The sequence below is a fragment of the Bos mutus genome, unplaced genomic scaffold (assembly GCF_027580195.1).
Source record: "Bos mutus isolate GX-2022 unplaced genomic scaffold, NWIPB_WYAK_1.1 CTG197, whole genome shotgun sequence".
Classification (NCBI taxonomy): Eukaryota; Metazoa; Chordata; class Mammalia; order Artiodactyla; family Bovidae; genus Bos; species Bos mutus.
The window spans coordinates 289,601-316,621 of NW_027219421.1; the positions used below are offsets into that span (position 1 = coordinate 289,601).

The following is a 27,021-nucleotide window of genomic DNA, read 5'->3' on the forward strand; positions in this document are numbered from 1 at the left end:
CCTCAAGGTCCTGCTCCATTCCAGTTGGAGACCTTCCCACAGCGCTCTTGTTTGGTCCTGAGGAGGGCAGCATGCCCAGAGGGTGGGTTGCTATCTCCTTCTGCCAGCTTTCTCCAGGTTTCCTCTGCAGCCCATGGGGAGCCTCTGAGCAGCAGAGGTGGGTGGGGCCTGAGCCTCCCGTCTCCACCTTCTGGTTGAGTGCCTGGACTCAGAGCAGGAACTTCTGCAGAGTTTGCAGCCAGGTGCGCTCCACGGAGCTGGGCTGGTTGTGCCCCACAGTCAGCCTGCTGCCTTTATCAAAGAGCTGGTAGCTTTGCCTTCCACCTGCGTGGGGCTTCTGGAAGCATCTACCCGGGTGTCTCTTGGTCTTGCAGCCCCACACGTGGTGTGCTGCCTCCATTCTATGCCTGTGGGAGCAGCTGCACAGAGTGGGTGCCTCAGAGGTGGTCCCTGGAGGCTGCTCAGTCCTGGGAGTTGGGACCTGGAGCAACCCGAGCTCCACTCTCAGAAGCAGGTATTCTCAGGCTCCCACCCAGTGGACCTGCAAGGTGGCCAGTCTCCAGTATCCCTGCCAGCACCTCCAGGAGCATCAGGAGCCCCACTGCCTCCTGAGCAGGGCGAACTGAGTCCGTGTCCACCTTGGCCGGCAAGATGTTGCCTGTGTCCCCGGAGGTGAAGCCCAACCCGCTACAGAACGCTAACTTCTGCTCGCGCCTGTTTGTCTGGTGAGTGCCCCATCTGAGCTGTGACATTCGGCATGCCTGACACTGACAGCTCCTTTGGGAACCAAGGGACAAGGCGAGGGAGTACACCCAGGTGCCCAGGGTAGGGGGCAACAGGACTGGGAGAGGTACCCGGGGACCTGCCTTGCTGCTCTCCACACAGCCAGTCTCAGGAGCCTGAGAGCTGATGCTGCAAGAGCAGGAGGTAGGAAGGCTGCCAAGGGGGAGTCACAGCCCAGTGGGAGAAGGGACTGGGCCTCCTACTCCCCACCTTATCTGTCTTCCTCAGAACCGCTCAGGAATTCACAATCAGTTCTGAACTAAAGCTGCACCTTTCCCAGCTAAGCAAGCAGCTTATGAACAACTTTCTTTATCTAATTATTGCCCTGCACCTTTGCCATCTTCCAAAAATGTCCCCACCTTTCCCCATGTTCCTTAGGTGAACATCTGACTTCCAGCTACCTTGGACTCCCTCTCTCCCCGCTTCTGTGACCCTGTCTTTCTTTTTCTCCCTCCCTCTCTCCCTGTGTGACTGACTGTATGTCCTAGTACTTAGTCGTGACCAATTTCATGTGAGTACCAAACACTATTGGTTTTTATGAAATGAATGGGGACACTATTTCTGGAACATGTTTTGCTTTCATCTGGAACACACGGACAGGAGCAGAGTGTGTATTTGGCCACAGCCCCTTTCCCTATTGCAAATATCTCCACTTCTACCTTTGAAGACCAAACCCTCGGGGAGTGGGGTCTTATCTAGATTTTAGCCTTCAGAGAAGCAGTGCATGGTCTTGATGCAGGTGGTCCTGCCCAGGAGTCTTGTGGTCCTGAAACCAATGACAGGTCTCTGAGCTGGGAGGAAACACCAATGAAAAAACGCTGCAGAGAGCTGAAGTTCTTAACCAAAGTTTTCATCTGATAACTGGGACTACTAACTAGGCAGGCCTGAACCTTTGGACTTTAATCACACCTGGGTGATTATTAGGTCTTTTGTTTCTGGACCCTAACCTATTCATCTTTTCCATAAATTCTGATATTTCCTTCTTTTATGGGACAGCCTAGGGGGTCCCTGGGGCATGGGAGCTCCTATGCTTGTTTTGACGGTGGTTTATTCAGTGCGTGTAGCTACATCTCTTGGCCATTTGATGGCCCTTAAGGGCTTCCCTCATAGCTCAGTTGGTAAAGAATCCACCTGTAATTCAGGAGAGCCTGGTTTGATTCCTGGGTCAGGAAGATCTGCTGGAAAATGGATAGGCTACCCACTCCAGTGTTCTTGGGCTTCCCTTATGGCTCAGCTGATAAAGAACCTGCCAACAATGGAGGAGACTTGGGTTGGATCCCTGAGTTGGGAAGATCTCTTGGAGAAGGGAAAGGCTACCCACTCCAGTATTCTGGCCTGGAGAATTCCATGGACTACAATGGGGCCACACAGAGTCAGACACAAATGAGCTACTTTCATTTCACTAAGGAAAGAGGAGAGCTTCCTTGGTAGCTCAGATGGTAAAGAATCCACCTGCAATGCAGGAGACCTGAGTTCAATCCCTGGGTTCGGAAGATCCCTTGAAGGAGGAAATGGCAATCCACTCCAGTATCGTTGCCTGGAGTCCCCATGGACAGAGGAGCCTGGCAGGCTACAGTTCATGGGATCACAAAGAGTTGTACATGACTGAGCAACTAACTAAGCACAGCACAAGAAAAGAGGGATCTTGAAGAAGGAATACAGATGTGGTTACTGTAAATAATAACAAATCAGGCAAACATCTCCTTAACTTGAAGCAGGGCAAGGAACTCTCCAAGCTTGTTCTGTTGGTGGACTTTCAAAACATACGTGCATGGAAATGAAAAGTGAGGACCTTGTGTATGTAACTGCTGTGCTTGTCATGGAATTGGTTGCCTGGACTTGTTCCAGGGTCCTAGCCCAGGCTGAGACCCCTTATCATGATGGGGAGGTTCTTTTTCCTCAGATTCCCACAACCAATAAGTAAACTGATGGTGTGACTGGTAGAGCACAAGCTTTGCTCAGTGACCAAAGAATGGAAAAGCGGAGACTTAGTTTGCAAGTCAACCTCTCAGTCCAACTAGGTATATAGGAGGGTTGAAGTAAAAAGAAGGGAATCAGGTTAAGAGAGGGAGGAATATTCATGGCTTACCCAAAAATGCAGTGTGATTTGGACCTGAAATTAAGGTAGCACTCCTTTTTAGTCCTTGTATGAGCTCTTTGCTTTGTTGTCATAGCCATTGTCAACTTTAGTGGTCCTGGTTGGTGTGTAATTTATCATGCTTATATATTATACTGGATGCATAATGAGGCTCTGTGTCTACTAGATGTTAGAGTCTTCTGCCATTTGGGTCCTACCTAGTTCTAATCAGTTCTTATTTTTTTCTTTCCTTTTGTGATTGAGCCTGAAACTCAGATCTGCTATATATAGTAAGTTCTTACTAGTTATCTATTTTATATACAATAGTTTATATATGTCAATCCCAGTCTCCCAATTTGTCCCTTCCTCCCTTACCCCCTAGTAGCCATAAGTTCATTTTCTGCATCTGTAATTCTATTTCTGTTTGGTAGATAAGTTCATTTGTACCATTTTTTTAAGATTCCATGTGTAAATGATACCATATGATATTTCTCTTTCTCTGTCTGCAAGCAGCTTTCTTTAGCAGTTGGGATGCCCTCTCTTCTATCTGACCGCTCATGTTAACATAGAAACAACAGGAAATGGTTAGTGGGGCATAAATTCCCCCTTGATTAGCCAGCAGGTAATCAGGAGCTTTGCAGTGGTCAAGTGTCTTCTGGGCTTGAGGGTCCAGTGAAGATTTTACCATTCTAAGTTTGGAACTGGATTTTCTATTACCCAGGCCACTCTCCGAGCAACTTCTTTTATACTTATGGCATTATAAATTGTTCCTCGTGTTAGGCTCACCAGGGATCCTATAAGAGTGACAAGTCCTGCTATTACCAGTCTAGTTCCCTTCCTGACTAGATGAATGGCCCCTTTGGTTTAGAGGTGGTGTGAGTGTAATTAAAATCTGAATGTAACCTGGATTGGGTTGTGAACCACCTATAGCCCAGTTTCCCCTGGTAGAGTTTTCTTGGAAACAGTTAATGGCCCAACGTGGGTGGCCCTTGCCACAAGAGCCCTAAGGAACAAACATCCCTCAGGGGTGCACACACATTGTCTTTGGGTTTTCTTGAGTCACATTTAGGCTAATGGTTGGTGTCCTTCCATCCAGGGCACACTGGCTGCATAGCCAGACCTCTCCATGTTTGGTATGATCCTATTCCCAGAGCCCTTAAGCATGATAACCGTCTAGAGTGGGCCATGCCTATAGGTTGGAGGGCTCATATTGAATGCTTGGTTGGGCCCCTAGAAAGCAGGGATTTGACTAACACATATGCCTTTGCTGCAGAAGGTGGCAATGGAGCAATCTTGATGTCTCGGGGCAGAAGCCTGGGCGTGGAGGAATTAAACCATAGTTTGGTGATGCTGTAAGCTGTTAGTGCAGTTCCCTGAAAGTCTGGTGGGCTATATTTATTCTCTGACTGAGGCTGATGGTGACAGACCCAATAGTCAATAAAATTCCAGCCCTTTTGAACGTTACTTTTAAAAATAAATGAATCTGCCAGGGATAAGAAGAATCAACTGTGCATTTTATGTCGGAAGGTGTTGCTTATCTTTAGGATGTCTTCAGGAGTTCGGGGTCAGAAAGAGGCTCACGTAGTGGTCTGGCTTAGGGGAGTCTGACAGGGCCGTAAGGAAGTCAGGGTCCAGAGCCTGTTAGACTCAGGGTGTTGTATCCAGGGTCTTCCCTGGTAGCTCAGCTGGTAAAGAATCCACTTGCAAAGCAGGAGACCCCAGTTTGATTCCTGGATCAGGATGATTCCCTAGAGAAGGGATAGGCTTCCCTTCCAGTATTCTTGGGCTTCCTTGGTGGCTCAGACAGTAAAGAATCTGCCTGCAATGCAGGAGACCTGTGTTCCATCTGATTTCCTGTAAAAATTCCTATGTGTTGACAGTTAATCTAAGGAGATATTGAGACTTCAAGGTTGCAACTGCTTCGAACATGACTGGAGGTATCCTTGAATCTGCTACTGTTCAGAAGATTTAAGTCCTCGGTAATATAGGACTATATCTGCAGCCTTACCCACAGTGGCCATTCAGCTGTATTCTGCAAGCCTGAACCACAGTAACTTTATTTTGATTTCTAAATGTATTTTTACATAATAATTAAAGCAGATGTACAATGTATGTTCATTAGGCCACAAACAGGTTGCTTTAATTAAAGTATATCATGTATAAGCCAGTGTGACTTTCCAATACCTAGAGATATATACTTCCCTGGTGGCTCAAACAGTAAAGTGTCTGCCTGCAAGCAGGAGACCTGAGTTCGATCCCTGGGTCAGGAAGACCCCTGGAGAAGGAAATGGCAACTCACTCCAGTATTCATGTCTGGAAAATCCCATGGCTGGAGGAGCCTGGTAGGTTACAGTCCATGGAGTCGCAAAGAGTCGGACATGACTAAGCGGCTTCAATTCACTTCAGAGATGTGTGCATGTGTTTGAAAGCATGTATCTAATTTCCCCCATATCTTTATATTGAAAACGTAGACTTTTATTTTTTTTTAAACAAAGTCTGTGAATGTAGGATTCTAACTGAGGGTAATTTGGATATATGTCACTTTCTTTTTTTCTTTTTTTTAAAATTTTTTTACCAGGTGGCTAAACCCCTTGTTTAAAATGGGTTATAAGCGGAAACTAGAACCAAATGACATGTACTCAGTGCTTCCGGAAGATCGCTCCCAGCACCTCGGAGAAGAGCTGCAAGGGTGAGCACAGGCAGCTGGGAGAAGGGGTGGAAGTGAGAATTTCCACATGGGGCTAAAGGTTTGGGGCAGGCTTTGCCTTCCTCTGGGTTCTTCTGATCCTCCTCCCCTGACGCTGCACACTCAGTCCCCTCAGGCTGACCTCAGGCTTAGCTCACTTTGGAGGCACGTGTTCCCTGTGCATCTGTGGACGTGGAGGGAGCCCGCAGCCACGGCCCTGGAGGCCGAGCTCTGTCCCCGGAGGTGGGGCCCCTGGAGGAGGGTGTCTGCCCTCCTGAGCTGCTCATGACCTGTGAGTCCAGCAAAGCTTGGCAGGAACTTGTTTCCAGAATCTGGAACTTTTCCCTCAAGGCCTGTTTTTCTGGTGCTTCAGAGTCTGCACCGCTCGTCTTTCAGGAGCCCTGTGAGCAGGTAGCCAGCATCTATTGTGCAGCCGCAGAGCGGCCTGTAGTGCAGGCTCTTCTCCCACTCCACCCGGCCCCGTTTTCCCTTTGGTGGACACGCTGTTCTTCACTGCGCGCTGTTTCTCATCGCAGGCACTGGGATCAGGAAGTGAAGAGAGCTGAGAAAGATGCACGGGAGCCTTCTTTAATGAAAGCGATCGTAAAGTGTTACTGGAAATCCTATTTAATTTGGGGAATGTTTGCATTTCTTGAGGTAAAAGATTTTCATACTGTGCACTGCTTTTTGATGTATGTATCTGAGTACTGAGGTGGACAGACCGGTGGGGAGAGAGGCCAGTGGTCTAAGGTCTGAGGATAAACCCTCATGGAAACATGATAGAGCTCAGAGGTTGTATTTATCTTTAGAATGGGCAAGAACTGGACTCCAGGGGTTGCTATTTTTCTTTTAACTGATAAAAAACAGTGTTGTGGAAGCATGGCCTTGAAATAAAAGACATTTTATATTACGTTAGCAAGTTCATGATGCTCATTATAAAGACTGATCTTTGACCAAAAGATTCCTACAACCTCAGGCAATATATGTCTTGTGATTTAGAGGAAGGTCACTTGGACTCAAGCCCAGAACAAGATACATTTTACAGACGCTTGGCAAATAATTGTTAACTTGCCCAGGTCACTGATAAATGCTTTCCTAAGAAGATATTGTCACCTCTCCTCCGCCAGGGGAACAGAACCCAGGGCCCTGGATCTGGACTGTAGCCGCCCAGAACTCCTAAGAGCACACCTTTCCCCAGGCTTCCCCCTTCCCCGTGGGCTGGCACTGTGAGCAAAGCCCCCGTGGGGAGGAGTTCCAGCTTCACCGTGAATTCTCTGCACCCTCCATGCTGCTTTCTTTTCCTGGTTGTGGGAGCAGATTCCTGGTTGAAGGGGGAGTCTGGTATTCTGGCATTGGCAGAGGGTGGAGGAGGGGATGTGCAGGGCAAACCAGAGACAGAAAGCTGTGAGGTCAGTGACCCTGAAGATCTGGTCAAGATCCCCCAGAGAGACAGTCCACCTGGGGACACAGTGCCGTCAGCCCCCCTGTTCTGGCTGAGCCTGCTGGAGTTCTGCTGCAGACCCCCCTGGGTGGCTCATGCTCTCTGTGGTCCCTTAGCGCTGCCTTAGGAACACAGGCAGCCTGTGAGTGTGTGAGACCAGGAGGGGTGGAAGATGCAGTTGCTGTGAAAGGGATGCTTTAGGTGGAGAAGGTGTGAGCTGTCATCAGTCTGTTGTGTTGGGAGTGAGGTGGGTGGGCCAGGTGGTTTACTGGTGGGCGGTGTGGTTTTTGTTTAAAGGCTGTGCTGTACTGAAGGGCACTGTGGGCAGTGGGCAGCTGGGCAGTTGAAGTCCACCCCACACAAGTGGGGAAATCAGAGAATTTGTAAGCTCACAGGTCCTGGGAGATGGAGTTCTCGTTGATGACAAATGTAGGTTGGCCATTGTGCCAGAGGGTGGGGACAGGTATTTGGGGCAAAGTGCCACCTTAGAGAGGGCTCTGACCACAGAGATACTGCAGTGCCTTATGAAGGGCAGGGGATGGGATAGGGGGCAGTTGCTCCTTAGACTGTCCCAGCCCTTCTTTGGAGTTGTCCCAGTGATGATGTTTCCACATATTCACAGTACATTGTCATTTGAAATACACAGGTGACAAACTGGTGTGGCCCGTTTGTGCAGGATTTCCTGACCTCACACAGCAGAGTTCTCATGAATTCTTATCAGGAAACCCTGGGGCCTTGGTGTCTGCCTGTGGCTCATGCCAGGGGCCTGGTTGGATGAGTAGCCTCAGGGTTTAATGTTGGATTATATCCTGGAGCAGGTCTTTCTCTGCTGTCCCTGATTCTCTAATTTCCCTTTGGTACCAGATGCTGAGGAAGCTGAAGTCAGGTACATCTCAATAGATGGTCCATGAGGCTAAGTTTGAACTCAGCTGCTGGTTTTTCTTGCTGTCCTGGGCTGTTAGCCCCTTGAGTGGGGTCACTAAGCTTTGGATGGAGCCCATCCTAATTTGAGTCCTGAGTCTTGGCTGTGGCAGCTCATGGGAGAAGCAGACATAGAGGAAGAGGCCTCATGATATCATGAGAGAGGGGCTTCAGGATCTGGGGTTCTTCCTGAGAGGGAACCCTCCCCACTGTAGTGCTGGGAGTGTTGATTTCACAGTTTTCCAGCCCCAGTAATATTTCCTGCTGAGGATTCAGGAAGGCCAGGCCTGGGGCTGCATAAGGTGCAACTGGTAGAGCCCTGGGCCCTCTTTCAGGAAACTTGTTGTTAGGTGGTCATGGCAGACAAGTAAGGAGTAATGGACTTGGAAAATAAGGAGGCTCATTCTCTCTACTAGCAGCAGTACTAGTTGGTTAAACAATTGATTGTATGAGCAACTTTCCGTGTTGTGATCTATCTGTACTACTCACTGGTCTCTGTATTTTAGATATTGGAAGATCTATACTTGGTCCAGAATTTTCTAAAACTCAAACACATTTCCTTTGTGACTGCCAGCCTTCTTTTAATTCCTCTGATGCACAGAATACCTCATGGATCATCTATGATTCTCAAGACATGTGCTGTTACCACCCATAGCACAGGCAGGGCCTCCTCCAGAAACACTGGCAGCACCAACAGGAAGATGCCTGTCCAAGTCAGGCTTTTGGGGTTAGGATTTCAAGTATGAAAACCTCTGTCCTATGAGAATAGAGGAGTGACTATAATGCTCAGAGAAACAAGTACAGGCTAAAGTTGAATGTGGAGCTTTTTCAGGTCACCTCTAATTCAAACAGAACAGCCAGGAAATTCTGAGCATGCCTGGGCCATGTGTGTACCTCCATGGGGACCACAGGTAGGGAGGACAGGTGTCTGCCTGTCCGGGGCCCTTAGGATGGAGAGAAGTAGCCTGAAGACTCTTCCTGGACCAGAGACACAGAGACCACCTCCCCAGGTCATCAGGGCTTCTCTCTGAGAGGTGAGGTCTCCACTGCTGGTGTGTTAAGTGGGGTGACCTGAGAGCCAGAGTGGGTTCACCCAGTCCCTTCCCCTGAGAGGGGTGGAGTGGCCGGGGGTTATGTCCTTTCCCTGGGAATCTTGTAAATGGCCCAGCCTTGTCTGGGCACTTGGCCTTTGTCTGAGGTCACTTTTGCTTATGGTCTCTGGTCCAGGTGGAGGCTATAGGAAGCACATGTTTGTGTAAATCTTCACTTGGGAGATCAGTTGATGGGCAGGAAGTAAACAGAATCCTCTGAGTTCCTCTTTGGGCTTTGTGCCTTGACTCAAGGCTGGTTCCCAGAGAGCTACAGTGGGCTTTGCACTTATTTCCCAACACTTTCTTCCATGTGTCCCTCACTTTGCTCAACCCAGGAGGCTGAGGAGTGGCTGCTGGTGGCAAAGATACTGTGAGCTGAGAGCAACCACTGAGGACCACACAGCAAGGGAGAGGAGAAGGGGGCACTGAGCAAGTGGATGGGACCTGCCGAGCAGGCCTGCCGTGCGCCCTGCTGGTTCCTGAGGGCATCGAGTTAGCCCTCAGGTGTCAGTGATACCCACAGTGATGACCCTGAGCCATGAATGACTGTGATACTTTTTAACCTCTTTTATTTTCTTTTTTTAAAAATATGTAAGTTTTTATTGTAACATTCAAAGAATTTTTAAAAACTGAAGTGTGATTGATTTACAGTGTTATGTTAGTTTCAGGTGTACAGCATAGTGATGCAATTTTTTTTTTTTGATTCAGTATTTTTATCTATTTATTTAAATACCAGTTCCCATTTTAATTTATTTATTTAGACCGAGCAGGATCTAATTTCCTGACCAGAGATTATACCAGGCCCCTGGATTTGGGGTGTGGAGTCTTACCCACTGGACTACCAGAGAAGTCCCAATTCAATATTTTTATACATTGCAAAATGATTACCATGATTAAGCCTAGTTACCATCTGTAACCATGCAAAGTTATTTCAGTGATATTGACTATATTTCCCATGTTGTACATTGTATCCCTGCAACATATTTATTTTATAACTAGAAGTTTGTACCTCTTAATCTCCCTTGCCTATTTCACTCATTCCCCCCACCTACTCATTCTATTTTCTTTAAGAAGTTAGGGAAGTAGGTGACTCATATTTAAAATATTACATTCATAATGGTTAAAATTTTTAGCAGTCTACTTATAAATGAAACATTAATTACTATCTAGAAAACGTGGCTTTTACAAATGACTTTTCTGATGAGTTCTTGTCCTGCCATGATGGCCTGTAAGCAGCACTGAGTTTTCCAAACCCTTTGTGAAACCAACCTCTGCCATTAAGGATAGAATAAGTCTCTTCCCAGAACTTCTGATAATCGTTTCAGTTGCTCATTCATGTCCAACTCTTTGTGACCCTATGGACTGCATCATACGAGGCCTCCCAATCCATCACCAGCTCCAGTAGCTTGCTCAGACTCATGTCCATCGAGTCAGTGATGCCATCCAACCATCTCATCCATTGTCATCCCCTTCTCCTGCCTTCAATCTTTCACAGCATCAGGGTCTTTTCCAATGAGTCATTTTTTCACATCAAGTGGTCAAGTATTAGAGCTTCAGCTTCAGCATCAGTCCTTCCAATGAATATTCAGAACTGATTTCCTTTAGGATGGACTGGTTTGATCTCCTTGCAGTCCAAGAGGTTCTCAAGAGTCTTCTCCAACACCACAGTTCAAAAGGATCATTTCTTTGGTGCTTAGCTTTCCTTATGGTCTAGCTCTCACATCCATTCATGACTCCTGGAAAAACCATAGCTTTGACTAGATGGAACTTTGTCAGCAAAGTAATGTCTCTGCTTTTTAATATGCTATCTAGGTTGGTCATAGCTTTTATTCCAAGGAGCAAGCATCTTTTAATTTCATGGCTGCAGTCACCATCTGATAATAGAAGTGATAATAAAAGCCATATCACCATCTGATAATAAAAGTGATCAAAACCACTTGTTTTAATGGTGGTTTCAGAGCACTTTAAGCTGTGGTAGCTCACTCAGCTGTCCCAGGAATCCTCCGAGGTAGACAAGGCAGGTATTTCCACAGATGAGCACCTGGAGCTATAGGAGGGCTTAGAGTCATGTGACTTGCAGGCATCCGACCTGGTTTCTGAAGCCCAGTGTTCTAACACCCAGACCAGCATTCTCTGCGTTCTGTCCTGAGGCTTCCTCTCCTCCCACAGCCTCCACTGATGCTCAGAGCCAGGAGGAGGTGTTTGTTCTGATAGCAACTCTGTGGTCCTCTGTCAATTGCTTTCTATCGTTTGTTTTTCTTCTCTTTTTCCTGTAGATATTTAGTAACATTTCAAAAGTATAAAAAAGAATAGAAGGGTGGCAGAATGTGTTACCCCCACAAATCTCTGGCAGAAAGGTTATTTTGAGCTTATTCTTTGAGAAATAGACACAGGAAAAGTTCTGAAGACAGAGTAGCAGTTTGCCCTCTGTGAGGAACATTTACATTGATAAAGAAAATCTCCATTTATAAGGATGTCTCCATCTCTGTGGATTTCCAGGTGGTGCTAGTGGTAAAGAACCCTCCTGCCAATGCAGGAGAAGTTGAGACGCAGGTTTGATCCATGGGGTCGGGAAGATCCCCTGAGGAGGGATGATAACCCACTCCAGTATTCTTCCCCAGAGAATCCCATGGACAGAGGAGCCTAGAGGGCTACAATCTATGGGGTCACAAAAAGCCAGACACAAATGAAATGACTTAGAATGCACACTCCATCTCTGTACCAGGAAGAAAAGAATGGCTCTAAATCATAGAAGAATCTTAATAGATAAGTCTTCATGAAGAATTAAATCTGCATAACAAATCCAACCTGACTCTAATTTAAGCTGGATTTCCTATCAACTTCTCATAAATGTCCCCTCCCTTCTTTTGTCTTTAGCTGGAAACGGTATTTAAGGTGTGGTTTGGGTCATCTCAGGCTTCCTTGGTGGCTCAGGGGCTTCCCTCATGGCTAAAATGGCAAAGAATCTGCTTGCAATGCTGGATATCCAGGTTCGATCAAGACCTGGATTCGATCCCTGGGCTGGGAAGATGCCCTGGAGTAGGAAATGGCAACCCACTCCAATATTCTTGCCTGGAGAATTTCATGGACAAAGGAGCCTGGTGGGCTACAGTCCATGAGGTCACAACGAGTTGGACATCATTGAGCGACTAACACTTTGGGCCATGTCAAGGAGTTACTCAGTTTTTCTGGCATTTCTGATATGTACCAGAAATATATATGTTAATAAATTTCTGTTTGGTTTTCTTTTTCTTTTTCTGTCATTTATTACAGGGAGTATCAGCTAAGAACTCAGAAGTATACAGGGAAATAAGCACCTATGTCACCCTAAGCCAGCTTCAATAATTGTCAACTCATGAGCTGTCTTGCCTCATCTGAACCCCTACTTGCTTTCACTTCTGAAGATTATTTGGAAGCAGTTCCTAAACATCATATCATTTTTATCTATAAATGTTTTAGTAGGTATCTTTAAAAGATGTGGACTCTTCCCCCTAGATAATTCCAATTCCATTATTATGCATAAACATTAACTTTAATATCATCAGTATTTAACCAGTGCTCACTGTTGTCTTTTCCCCCCTTGTTTGAAACAGCATCAAAAAAGCTACATTTGGTTCATAGAGGTTGTATAGGTTGCTTTTCTATCTCCCTCTATCCCTCCCCCTCTTTCCTCTCAACCATTTATTTAGTTTATTTATTATTTATTTTTTAAAGGAAGAAACCAGGTTGCTTGTCCTGTAGAGACTCCCACAGTTTGAGTTTGGTGAATTGCCTCTCCCCCAAGTCATGTAACTTGCTCCTCTGGTACCTTAGGTTTGGGGGTTAGATCTAGAACTTGATCTGAGTCATTAAGGTTTCCTCTTTGTAGGAGACAGGGTTATAGGGTTGTGTACCTCCTTTATGAGGTACATAATATCTTTTTTGTATGTGTGATGTTAGGAGTGATTCATGATTATTACTCAAGGTCCATTAATTCAGTAAGGGTTCCAAAATGGTGATGCTCTAGTTCTAATTCTTACCTTCTTCATTTATTAGCTGAAACATTTCCATAAAGAGAAGCTTTGTCATTATAAACTCTTTGGTTACCCTGAGCCATAGTATTTATAGGATATTTATAGTATTTATTTATTTATTTACTTTCCCAGATGATACTAACACGCAGTCAGGATAAAGACCACTGTGTAAAAGAGGACTGAATGCATATATAGGATCCTGATGTTTATTATCTCCCCAGATTCACTGCTTTTCTTTTCTTTTTTTAATTCACTGTTTTTCTTCCTTAGCTCTGGATCCTTCTCAACTCTACCTTTGTCATCTTTCACTCAGTTCTAAAACTTAATTGGCTTTTCATTTCCCAGAAGCTCACCCTTTTCTTCTTGTTTCCCTCAAGCTTTTTTTTTTTCCCTCTGATAGCATGTTTCTATTTCCTGTGTTTGCTTTCTTTTCTCGTGAATGAGAGATGAGGAAGTTGGGTAAGAAATGTGTCAAGTATGTGTGGAAGCCTGGAGGAGGAACTGTACCCAGTCCAGCAGTTCTAGCATCTAACTGTCTAAGAAGTTCCCCTAAGGACTAGGAGGTGGTGATTAATGTCAGTCCTTCAGGAGGCTGAATACCAAGGACTATCAAGAAATGTCAGCCTCAGAGACTCTGAGACTCTTGTAGAATGTTGAATGATGGATGATGTGATATTATTTTGGACTCTTTTAAAAATCTCATATGGTTTAACAGTTATGAACAATTTTTGTGAAAGAATAAGAACTATATTCTCAGTTAGTTTGTAGAAAGAATATTAACGGGGTCACAGATTGATATAAAAGATGAAGGGTTTATGGAGACAATATTTGACCATGTTCTGAAGGGAATGGCTACCTACTCCAGTATTCTTGCCTGGAAAATTCCCTGGACAGAGAAGCCTGATGGGCTACAGTCCATGGGGTCACAAGGAATCAAACATGACTGAGCAACTAATACACACACACACACACACACACACTCATACACACACTACTTATTCAGAAAGTTCTAATTTGGTTAGTTTCATGTTTGATAATGAGTATTTTCTCAGTTGTTTCATTGCTTACCAGTTTGAAGTTTAGGATCAGGAATAGATATATGAGAGAATTCCTTGGTGGTATCTGCCCACACTAGTGAACACGTGGTAAGGGTAGCTCCCGGGAATGGCTGCTCCCATTGTCTGAATCCCCAGGGTGAGCCACCCCTTGGGATTCTGGGAGACTCTCCAAGGCAAGCTGAGTCATCAGAAATTGTGCCTTCCCTTGGCATTCACACCACTGTTCTATTTGGAGTTAATACTTGGAACAGAACATTGAGCCTATGAGGAATGAATCTTCTGGCAGCTGGAAAACCTTTTGCCCGGTTTGCCTCAGCCAGTTGCTACCAAATTCCATAAATGGAGACATTCACAGGTTATAAAATGTTGTTGCCAGCTGTCCTGTTAAATGATTCTTTATCTCTAACCTTTCCTTGTCTGTGGAGGGGATAGATTTTCTCAGTCCAGCTTTGATGGCCCAATCACTTCTTCCCTGTGTGTTCTGGAAGCTTTAAAGAATCGTATTTAGTACTTGTATTCTTATTCTCTCTTTATATACTTTGGGGTTTTGTTTCCTTGTGTTATTGACTATTTAGTTTTCTGTTTTGTTGAGAGAAATTACTGTGAAATTGTTCTTATTTTCATATTTTATATGGAGTATAAAATCTATTTTTCAATTTCAATAGTTGGAACTTATGATTGAGTGGAAATTCTTTGTACTTTATGCTCTTCACCACTTTTCTAAATTGTCATAACTACTTCTTGCTGGAGGCAAAGCAGTGCTTAAGGATAACAAATGACTCTACCCTCAAATTATTTCAAATTACTGTAATGGTTATTGTTCAAAAACCTTTGTTATCTTTTTGAAAATTTAAATAGCAAATAAAGAATAATAATTATTATGGGGAAAAAATGGACAGATGAGTGGAAGATTTGGGCCATGAACTGGCATTATACCTTAATGAGGCTATTTGCCCTGCTGACTTGTTAAATACTGTCTCTGAGCAGAAAACTCCAGGTGTTTAGATGGTAGTGACCTGCCTTTATTTTGCATTTTTTCCCCTAAATTTGTTGCATCTATCAGTATTCTCTTTGGTGGATGACATTACTCTTACTTCTTTTTTCTATAATTATAAAATGTTAGACTTAAATGGAGAGCTGAGTAACAGGTAACAGTGATTCTCAGAGACACCCATAGGTTTCTGGAAAGTTTGAGGTGGTAGGTGTTAGTGCCTGACTTCTGGTGGAGAGCCCTGGTTTTATAGTCTGTAGCACTCAAATGCCCTTGACTACACCTGAACTGGGACTGCCTGTGTGTACAGTTTGATGTGCTTACTTCTCTGTGTAAGCCTCGAGATTTCCATCTCAGTAAACTCTATAATGGCACCCCACTCCATTCCTCTTGCCTGGAAAATCCCATGGACAGAGGGCCTGGTGGGCTGTAGTCCATGGGGTCACTAAGAGTCGGACACGACTGAGCGACTTCACTTTCACTTTCACTTTCAAACTCTATAAAGAGTGTAGTTTACAATTTACTGTATTCGGGACTTTTCCATGAGCTCTTAATGCTTCTTGGAATAAATGATAGGGCTTGCTAGAAATGTTACAGTGAGTCTTTGTGTTCTTGAGAACTGATTAAATTACTCTGATCTGATCATCTTAATCATAATTCAACTAAATGGCATCCCCTTACTTCTCTACAATAGATGAAAACTTCCGTGAATTCAGGGAAGGTGAGGCAGTTAGTGCATTCTACGAGTGTGTGTGTGCATGTGTATAGAGGAAGGCAGAGGTGTTGAGGTTCAATGTGACACATATTTGAGGAATGGGGACAACTTTCTGTAAATAACTGGATCACGCACTATTTGGTTGAGCAGAAAATGCTTGTTAGTGTTGTGTTTTGTTTATTGTTTTGAATTTTCCTTCCCTTCCTCTTATATGTGGGTTCCTTGTCTTCAAGGAGACAGAAGAGAGCTATTAAAGCAAATCCACCGTTCATTTTCCAGATCTGTGTTAGTAAAGAGGGATTCCCTCAAAGGAAAACCTTGTTTCTAAGTTGAGTTCCTGAAAGATTTCTAAATTCTTGGTGTTTTTCTTTTGAGAAGTCTGTGGAGGAAATGGTGTTGACGGTGGAGGTGTTAATTTTTGGTGACTTCAATTTGTGTTAACTGTTTGGTTTTTGAAGTGGTCCTTCAAGGGATGACTAGAGGGAGGAAGTAGGTTGTGGGGTAGAGTGGCCATTTGGCAGGGTAGGCAAGTGTTGCTGTTTATTTGCCTTTAGTTATGGAAAATAAAATAGCTTTCCCTGAGTCTTACTCAGGAAGTAAGCCTGGTTACCTGCTAAGTCTTGGTTTAGGATTTGAATATTTTCCTTGAGGAATAGATAATTGATAACATTTCTTCCAAACCAGCACCTGAGGTTTATGACTGGTGTCAAATCATGGATAACACTGTTTTCTAGCTTAACTTCTGCCATGTTTAATATTTGATTCTAAGTATAATCTGAGATTCTAGGGGTAGAGATACACTGATGCAGTGTCCCCTTGGGCAGAAAATCTGGGAACCTCCCAAACCTGGTTTCTTTGTGATACTCTAGCAGCAGCTGGTCTCTGCTTGTCTTGCTTTAGTAACATGTGGAGTTTGGGGTGGTAAAGACTGGATCTGAGCTTGTGCCAATGCCTCAGTTCATAAAGGCTTTTAAAGCAGAAGGTGATGGAAAGAACATGCCTCCAGTACATGAGCCATCTTGACTTTCTATTGGGCTAAAATGTTGCGAGTACAGGAGACAGGGGCTTGTTCACATGGAAGCAAATTTCTTACCTTCTTCTGCCACTTTTCACTTATCCATCTTAGACCAAGACTCTTTTGCTATTTTGACAAATGGGTTCTAAAGCACTGCTTATAATACTTATTGAGCATCCACAATGTGCTAAGCATAAGCTTTATTGTCTTTGAATGTAAAATTATTCTTAAGGTTAAAACTATTGTCTCATGTCTTATAGAAAATAGTGCATCTGCATATATATATATTTTTAGTTTAGCCCTGAATGTAGCATTTTGCCAAAATGTTTTTTTTAACATGCAAATAATAAAAGTTTGTGTTAATAAAATCTGTAGAGCTTGCATTTCTAATTAAGGCGCTTTTTTTTCCCCTTTTAGGAAGGCACCAGAGTAGTTCAGCCCATATTTTTGGGAAAAATAATCAGTTATGTTGAAAACTCTGATTCCACTGATTCTGTTACTTTGCAAGAGGCCTATGCCTATGCCACAGTGCTGAGCGCCTGCGTGCTCACGTGGGCCGTTCTGCACCACTTGTACTTCTACCACATGCAGCGCGTGGGGATGAGGCTGAGAGTAGCTGTGTGCCATATGATCTACCGCAAGGTAAGTGTCACTAGGTACCAAAGTATGTACCTTCCCTGAAGTATGAGAAACATTTTGGGAGAGCTCTCTGTAAATTAAAAATTTTGTAACTCTCATCATTTACACATTACTAGAGATCCTTGTTAATTACATCAAGCCAATTTTGTTGCTGTTTAAGCAAAGTTCACCAAAATATAATGAAAAGTTTTCTCCTGAGATCATGTGGGGGCAGTCTTTAATAACTTATCCACTATTACATAATTGTGGCTGTCTGAGGAGGCCTTACAAATAGCTGTGAAAAGAAGAGAAGTGAAAAGCATGACTTCATGGGAAATAGATGGGCAAACAGTGGAAACAGTGGCTGACTTTATTTTTTGGGGCTCCAAAATCACTGCAGATGATGATTTCAGCCATGAAATTAAAAGAAGGTTACTCCTTGGAAGGAAGGTTATGACCAATCTAGACAGCATATTAAAAAGCAGAGACATTACTTTGTCAACAAAGGTCTGTCTAGTCAAGGCTATGATTTTCTAGTGGTCATATATGGATGTGAAAGCTGGACTGTGAAGAAAGCTGAGCACCGAAGAATTGATGCTTTTGAACTGTGGTGTTGGAGAAGACTCTTGAGAGTCCCTTGGACTGCAAGGAGATCCAACCAGTCCATTGTAAAGGAGATCAGTCCTAGGTGTTCATACTTTGACCACCTGATGTGAAGAGCTGACTCAATCGAAAAGACCCTGATGCTGGGAAAGATTGAGGGCAGGAGGAGAAGGGGACGACAGAGGATGAGATGGTTGGATGGCATCACTGACTCAATGGACATGGGTTTGGGTGGATTCAGGGAGTTGGTGATGGACAGGGAGACCTGGCGTACTGTGGTTCATGAGGTTGCAAAGAGTCGGACACAACTGAGCAACTGAACTGAACTGAACTGAACTGATTGCATAGTATTCACTAAATTATAATGAGGAAGTCTAATTAAAAACTAAGTATCACAATGATTTTCAATATTTTCATGCCTAAATCTCATAATGATATTTATGGAAAATTCTTAATGTTGTTTATTAAAACCCTCACTTATATCAAAGTTTTATTTACAGGTGAACTTCAGTGATTGGATCTATAAAATTAGACTAAGAAGCAAAAAGTATATTTGAGAAAGAGAATGATAATAATTTTAACAGATCCATCTAATTACATTCAATATAATTGTGTTAACTAAAGAAATATGTAAATGAAATCCACACAAATGCAAACTCATTCACTATATTCTATAGATATGAATGTTTTTAATGGTATTAAAGAAAATCTTAGGGTGTTTGATAGAAAACTTGAAATTCTACATTGTTTTATTAATTCTGTAGAGAATTTTTTGCTATTCATTCAAGCTATTTAAAAAATTTTTTTAAGTTTTAATGGGAGGATAATTTCTTTACAGAATTGTGTTGGTTTCTGCCAAACATCAACATGTATCAGCCATAGGTATACACCTGGTGAAGGAGATACCATGATCAAGCTGTTTTTAATACAATATTTCCTTTTATCTTTAATATGCAGTGTAGCACTTTTAATAACCACCTGATTTTTTATTCATATGTTAAAAAGTTTTATTGAACTTTAACTGACCTGAAACACTGTTAGTTACAGATGCAGAAAATAGTGATTTGTATTTCTATACATTACAAAATAATCCCCATGATCAGTCTAGTTACCATACAAAGTTATTAAAATATTATTGACTGTTTTCCCATGCTACACGCTTCCTCCTTCAGACTTGTTTATTTTGTAACTGGAAGTTTACCTCTTTTAAAAAAAAAAACTTTTTATTTTGTATTGGGGTATAGCTAATTAACCGGAGAAGGCAATGGAACCTCACTCGAGTACTCTTGCCTTGAAAATCCCATGGATGGAGGAGCCTGGTAGGCTGCAGTCCATGGGGTCACTAAGGGTCGGATATGACTGAGCAACTTCACTTTCATGTTTCACTTTCATGCATTGGAGAAGGCAATGGCACCCCACTCCAGTACTCTTGCCTGGAGAATCCCAGGGATGAGGGAGCCTGGTGGGCTGCCGTCTATGGGGTCTCAGAGAGTCGGACAGGACTGAAGTGACTTAGCAGCATAACTAATTAACAATGTTACGGTAGTTTGAGGTGAACAGGAAAGGGACTCAGCCATGCATATACATGTATCCATTCTCCCCCAAACTCCTCTCCCATCTAGACTGCCACATAACATTAAGAAGAGTTCCATGTGCTATTCAGTAGGTCCTTGCTGGTTATCCATTTTGAATATAGCAGTGTGTACATGTCTATCCCAAACTCTGCAGCTATCCCTTTCCTCCATCCTTCCCCCTGGCAACCATAAGTTCATTCTCTAAGTCTGTGAGTCTCTTTCTGTTTTGTAAGTACATTCCTTTGTATCATTTTTTTTAGATTCCACATATAAGGGATGTCATACCATATTTCTCCATTTGACTTACTTCACTCAGTATGATGCCCTCTAGGTCCATCCATGTTGCTGCAAATAGCATTATTTCATTATTTTTAATTACTGAGTAATATTCTACTGTATCTATGTTCCACATCTTTATCCATTCCTCTTTCAATGGGCATTTAGGTTGCTTGCATGTCTTGGCTATTGTAAACAGTGCTGCAATGAACATTGGGATTCATGTATCCTTTCAGATCATGTTTTTCTCTAGATATATGCCCAGGAATGGTATTGAAGGGTCATATGGTAGCTATATTTTTAATATTTTTTATGGAAAGGCCATACTTTTCTCCATAGTGGCTGAACCAATTAACATTCCCACCAATGATGTAGAAGAGTTCCCTTCTGTCCACACCCTCTCCAGCATGTATTGTTTGTGGATTTTTTGATGATAGCTATTCTGCCTTGTGTAAGGTGATATCTCATTATAGTTTTGATTTTCATTTCTCCAATAATTGGCAGCATTGAACATCTTTTCATGTGCCTCTTGTCTATCTGTATGTCTTCTTTGGAGAAATGTCTGCTTATGTCTTCTGCCCATTTTTTTATTGGGTTGTTTGTTTTGATGCTGTTGAGCATCATGAGCTGTTTGTAGATTTTGAAGATTAATCTCTTATTGGTCACATCATTTGCAAATTTTCTCCCAGTCTGTGGATTGTCTTTTTGCTTTGTTTGTTTCCTTTGATTTACAAAAGCTTTTGAGTTTAAGTTGGTCCCATTGTTTATTTTTATTTCCATTATTCTGGGAGATAGATTGAAAAAGATACTACTACAATTTATGTCAGAGACTATTCGGCGTATGCTTTCCTCTAAGAAGAAAGTCTTTAGTCTATTTTGAGGTTATTTTTATGTATGGTGTTAAAGAATGGTTTAACTTGTTTTTTTTCTTTTCATATAGCTGTCCAGTTTTCCCAGAACCATTTTTTGAAGAGACTGTCTTTCCAAACTTTTGTAGTCTTGCCGCCTTTGTCATAGATTAATTAATCACTGGTGCATGGGCTTATTTCTGGGTTTTCTATCCTTTTCCATCAATCAATATTTCTGTTTTTGTGCCAGCACCATACTGTTTTGAAGACTGTAACTTTTTAGTATAGTCTGAAGTCAGGGAGCCTGTTTCCTCCAGTTCCATTTTTTTTTTCTCAAGGTTACTTTGGCTATTCAAGGTCTTTTGTATCTCCATACAAATTTTGATATTTTTTGTTCTAGTTCTATGAAAAATGCCATTAGTAATTTCAAAGGGATTGCATTGCATCTGTAGATTGCCTTGGGTAGTATAGTTATTTTGACAACCTTGATTCTTCCAGCACACAAACATGATATGTCTTTCTATCTGTTTGTATCTTATTTGATTTCTTTCATCAGCAACTTATAGTTTTCAGAGTACAGGTCTTTTTATCTCCTTTGGTATGTTTATTCCTAGGTATTTTATTCTTTTTGATGTGATGGTAAATGGAATTGTTTCTTGAATTTGTTTCGTATCTTTCATTGTTAGTGTATAGAAATGCAACAGATTTCTATGTATTAATTTTGTAACCTTCAACTTAACCAAATTCATTGGTAGTTCTAGTAGTTTTTGATAGCCTGCTTAGGATCTTCTATGTATAGTATCATGTCATCTGCAAATAGTGACCATTTAACTTCTTTTCCTATCTGGATTCCTTTTACTTCTTTTTCTTCTCCGATTACTATGACTTCCAATTACTATGTTGAATGATAGTGATAAGAGTGGAAATCCTTGTCTTGTTCCTGATCTTAGAGGAAATGCTTTCAGCTTTGCACTGTTGAGTGTGATGTTAGCTGTAAGTTTGTGATATACAGCCTTTATTATGTTGAGGTATCTCTCCTCTATGCCCACTTTCTGGAGAGTTTTACTCTTTAATCATAAATGGATGCTGAAATTTGTCAAAAGCTTTTTCTACATCTAAGGATGAGCATATGGTGTTTCAGTCTTCAATTTGTTGATGTGGTGCATCATGTTGAATTGTGGATATTGAAAAATCCATGCATCACTGGTTTGAATCTTACTTGATCATGGTGTTTAGATAGTTTAGTCACTTAGTAGTATCCAGCTCTTTCAACCCCATAGACTGAAGCATGCCAGGCTTCCATGTCCTTACCAACTCCCAGAGCTTACTCAAACTCATGTCCATTGAAGCAGTGATGCCATCCAAACATCTCATCCTTTGTCATCCCCTTCTCCTCCTGCCTTCAATCTTTCACAGCATCAGGGTCTTTTCAAATGAGTCAGTTCTTCGCATCAAGTGGCCAAAGTATTGTAGTTTCAGCTTTAGCATCAGTCCTTCCAATGAATATTCAGGACTTATTTCCTTTAGGATGGATGGACTTGTTGGGTTTCCTTGCAGTCCAAGGTACTCTCAAGAGTCTTTTCCAACACCACAGTTCAAAAGCATCAATTCTTCGGCAATAGCTTTCTTTATAGTCCAACTCTCACATCCATACATGACTCCTGGAAACAGCATTGACTAGATGGACCTTTGTTGGCAAAGTAATGTCTCTGCTTTTAATATGCTGTCTAAGTTGGTCATAGCTTTTCTTCCAAGGAGCACACATCTTTTAATTTCATGGCTGCACACCATCTGCAGTGATTTTGGAGCCCAAATAAATAAAGTCTCTCACTGTTTCTGTTGTTTCCCCATCTGTTTGCCATGAAGTGATGGGACCAGATGCCATGATTTTAGTTTTCTGAATGTTCAGTTTTAAGCCAATATTTTCACTCTTCTCTTTTACTTTCATCAAGAGGCTCTTTAATTCTTTGCTTTCTGTCATAAGGGTGGTATTATCTGCATATCTGAGATTATTGATATTTCGCCCAACAATCTTGATTCCAGCTTGTGCTTCATCCAGCCCGGCATTTTGCATGATGTACTCTGCATATAAGTTGAATAAGTAGGGTGACGATATACAACCTTGACGTCCTCCTTTCCTGATTTGGAACCAGTCTGCTGTTCCATGTCCAGTTCTAACTGTTGCTTCTTGACTTGCATACAGATTTCTCATAGTGTATGATCTCATGGTTTAAGATCATGGTGTATGATTTTTTTAATGTATTTTTTGAAGTGTTGTTGGATTTGTATTGCTAGTGTTGAGGATTTTTACATCTATGTTCATCAATGATATTGGCCTGTAATTTTCTTTTTTTGTGGTATCTTTGTTTCATTTTGGTATCAGGGTGATACATTATAGAATGAGTTTGAAGGTTTTCCGTCCTCTGCAATCCAAAAAATAGGTGTTAACTCTTCTCTGAATTGCTAGAATTTACCTGTGAACCCGTCAGGTCCCAGACTTTTATATTTGGGGTGGTGGTGGGGGACTTAAATCACAAATTTAGTGTTGTGAGTGGTCTCTTAATATTTTCTTTTTCTATTCCTGGTTCAGTCTTGAGAGACTGTACCTTTCAAAAAAATTGGCCCTTGCTTCCAGGTTGTCCATTTATTATTTATTACAGTTGTTTTTAGTAGTCTTACGATTCTTTGTATTTCTGTGATGTCAGTTGTAACTTCTCCTTTTTCGTTTCCAATTATATTCATTTGAGTCCTCCTTTTTTGATGAGTCTAGCTAAAAGTTTATCAATTTTGTCTGTTTTTTCAAAGAACCAGCTTTTGGTTTCATTGATGTTTGTGATTATTTTCTTTGCCTCTATTTCATTTATTTCTGCTCTGATCTTTATGATTTCTTTCCTTCTACTAACTTTAGGTTTTGTTTATTCTTTTTTTCTCTAGTTGTTTTAGGTGTAAGATTAGATTGCTTATTTGAGATTTTTCTTGTTTCTTGAGGTAAGATTGTATTGCTATAAACTTCCCTCTTAGAACTGCTTTTGTTGCATCCCATACATGCTGGACCATTGTGCTTTTGTTTTCATTTGTCTCTTGTTTTTTTTTTTTTTTCCCCCTTTGATTTCCTTCAGTTATTCATTTGTTGTTTAGTGGCATATTGTTTAGCTGCCACATGTTTTTATTTTCTAGTTTTTCTTGTAGTTTATTTCTAATCTCATAGCATTGGGATCAGAAAAGATGCTTGATATTATTTCAGTTTTCTTAAATATACCAAGGCTCTCCTTGTGACCTACCATGTGGTAGTAAGACCTGATTTGATGTGCTCAGTTATCTTACATTGAGAAATCCCATGAAATTATTGTAAACACTTTATTCTGGTCTCAACTAGTGTAAGAGGAGTAAGGATTTCAGATGTATTTACAAAGAGTTGCTACAGATACATCAGTGTCAAATGTAAAGGGCTCTTTATAAACTTGATTCTCGATATCTCTTTACTTTATACTGTTTGCTTAAAAAAAAAAAACTCATTTAGCTGTATATTACACTTGAAATTTCATAAGAGAGTAGATCTTAAGTGTTCCCACCACACAGACAAAATAGGATAACTATCACCTCTTCTTACAGAAACACCAAAATCACAGGTAACTGCTGAACAATCATTGACAAAAAAATGCTGCTGCTGCTGCTGGTGCTAAGTCACTTCAGTCATGTCTGACTCTGTGCGACCCCATAGACAGCAGCACACCAGGCTCTGCTGCCCCTGGGATTCTCCAGGCAAGAACACTGGAGTGGGTTACCATTTCCTTCTCCAATGCATGAGTGTGAAAAGTGAATGTGAAGTTGCTCAGTTGTGTCTGACCCTTAGCGACCCCATAGACTGCAGCCTACCAGGTTCCTCTGTCCAAAGAGACTACCAAAAAAGATATCTTACATCTAAAGACAAAGAAGAAGCCACAACAAAACAGTAAGAGGGGCACAGTCACAATAAAATCAAATCCCATACTTGCTGGGTGGGCAACCCACAAACTGGAAAATAATTATACCACAGAAGTTCTCCCATAGGAGTGAAAATCTTGAGTCCCAGATAGGTTTCAAGTCTGGGGAGTTGGCAATGGGAGAAGGAACTTCCAGAGAATGTGGCTTTGAAGCCCAGTGGGGTTTGATTGCAGGAATTCCACAAGACTGCACACAAGGCCTTGTAAAACTAGGACTCTTGGGAAAAAGGAGTGACCTCATAAGATCCTGGGTCAGACCTACTTGCTGGTTTTAAAGGGCCTCCTGTGGAGGTGGGATATGGCTTGTTTGGGACAAAGACAGTGGCAGTGATAGTTCTGGGGAGTACTCACTGATGTGAGACCCCCTGAAGCTGCCATTTTCTTACCAAGACCTAGCCCCACTCAACAGCCTGTGGCATCCAGTGCTGGAACACCTCAGGCTAAATAATCAACAGTGTTAACAGGGTAGGAACACAGCCCTACCCATCAGCAAACAGGCAGCTTAAAGTCTTCCTGAGCACAAAGTTTCCCAATAACCACACCCACTGGCATGGCCAGCTCACAAGAGAAACAAGACCCAGCTCCACACACTAGTGGACAAGAACCAGTCCCAGTCTAATGAAGCTCTTAGACAGCTTCATTCACCGGGGAAAGACAACAGAAACAAGAAGTACAGTTCTGCAGCCTGTGGAATGAAAACCACAATCACAGAAAATCAGACTAAATGATATGGCAGAGGAATATGTCCCAGATGAATGAAGAAGTAAAACCCAAGAAGAACAGCTAAGAAAAGTAGAGATAGGCAATTTACTTGAAAAAGAATTCAGAGTAATGATAGTAAAGGTGATCCATGATGTTGGAAAAAGAATGGAGGCACAGATAAAGAAAATATAAGAAATGTTTAACAAAGAGCTAGAATAATTAAAAAAACAAACAGAGATGAACAATAAAAAATCTGAAAAATTCACTAGAAGGAATAACTAGCAGAATGTTAGGCAGAAAAAAAGTGAGTTGGAGACAGAGTGGTGGAAATCACTGCCATGGAATAGAAGGAAGGAAAAAGAATGAAAAGAAAGGAAGAGAGTCTGAGACCTAGGAACAACATTAAATACACCAACATTTGCATTCTTGGGCTCCCAGAAGGAGAAGAGAGAGAGACAAAGAACCTGAGAAAATATTTGAAGAGATCATAGCTGAGAATTTCCCTAACATAGGCAAGGAAATAATCACCTAAGTCCAAGAAGCACAGAGTCTTGGGCTGGATAAAGTCAAAGAGGAATATACTAAAACATAATAATAAAATTGACAAAAATTAAATAAAAAGAAAAAATAGCAACAAAGAAAAAGAAAAAATGCAGCCAGAGAAAAGTAACAAGTAATATACAAGGAAACTCACATATGATTATCAGCTGATTTCTCAGCAGAAATTGTAGGCCAGATGGGTGTGGCATGACATATTTAAAGTGATGAAAGGGAAGAATCTACAACCAAGAATATTCTACCCAATGATGCTCTCATTCAGATTTGACAGAGAAATCAATAGTCTTACAGATAAGCAAAAGCTAAGAGAATTCAGCACCACCAAACCAGCTTTCCAAAAAACACTAAACAAATTTCTTTAGGTGGGAAAGAAAAGGCCACATCTTGGAACAAGAAAATTACAAATGGAGAAGCTCACCAGTAAAGGCAAACATACAATAAAGGTAGGAAATAATCTACACACAAATATGATGCCAAAACAGCATGATAAAACCAAACAATTAAAATGGAAAAAATTGCTTCTTTTGCCTACTTATCTAGATCTGTTTCTTGGGAGTACTTTTCTTAGCAAAGTGAGAGATGTCTCCTCATTTTCCTTGAGGAGAGACTTGTAGTCTTGTGGGGTGTGACCTTGGGGCCTGGCTTCTCACTATGTGTATTTGGCTGTAGTATCTGAGCCAGTTTCCTCTTGGGTGATGTGGAAATGGCAGAGGTACTCCTACACTCTAGTCAGGGGTCTTCCTTCTCATTCATCAGCTTAACTCAGCAGTGGCCACAGGACTGGAAAAGGTCAGTTTTCATTGCAATCCCAAAAAAAGGCAATGCCAAAGAATGCTCAAACTACTGCACAATTGCACTCATCTCACACACTAGTAAAGTAATGCTCAGAATTCTCCAAGCCAGGCTTCAGCAATATGTGAACCATGAACTTCCTGATGTTCAAGCTGGTTTTAGAAAAGGCAGAGGAACCAGAGATCAAATTGCCAACATCCGCTGGATCATGGAAAAAGCAAGAGAGTTCCAGAAAAACATCTATTTCTGCTTTATTGACTATGCCAAAGCCTTTGA

General features: G+C 42.0%; 1 protein-coding gene across 1 annotated transcript in view; it reads left to right on the forward strand.

The window, feature by feature from the left end:
- Positions 1–651: 651 nt before the first annotated feature.
- LOC102285781 (ATP-binding cassette sub-family C member 4) overlaps positions 652–27,021 on the forward strand; it is a 166,768-nt gene continuing 140,398 nt past the window's right edge. Inside the window, 4 exon segments of the mRNA XM_070366732.1 lie at positions 652–725; positions 5,439–5,549; positions 6,083–6,203; positions 17,209–17,433. Of these exon segments, the coding sequence (XP_070222833.1) occupies positions 652–725; positions 5,439–5,549; positions 6,083–6,203; positions 17,209–17,433 (531 nt within the window).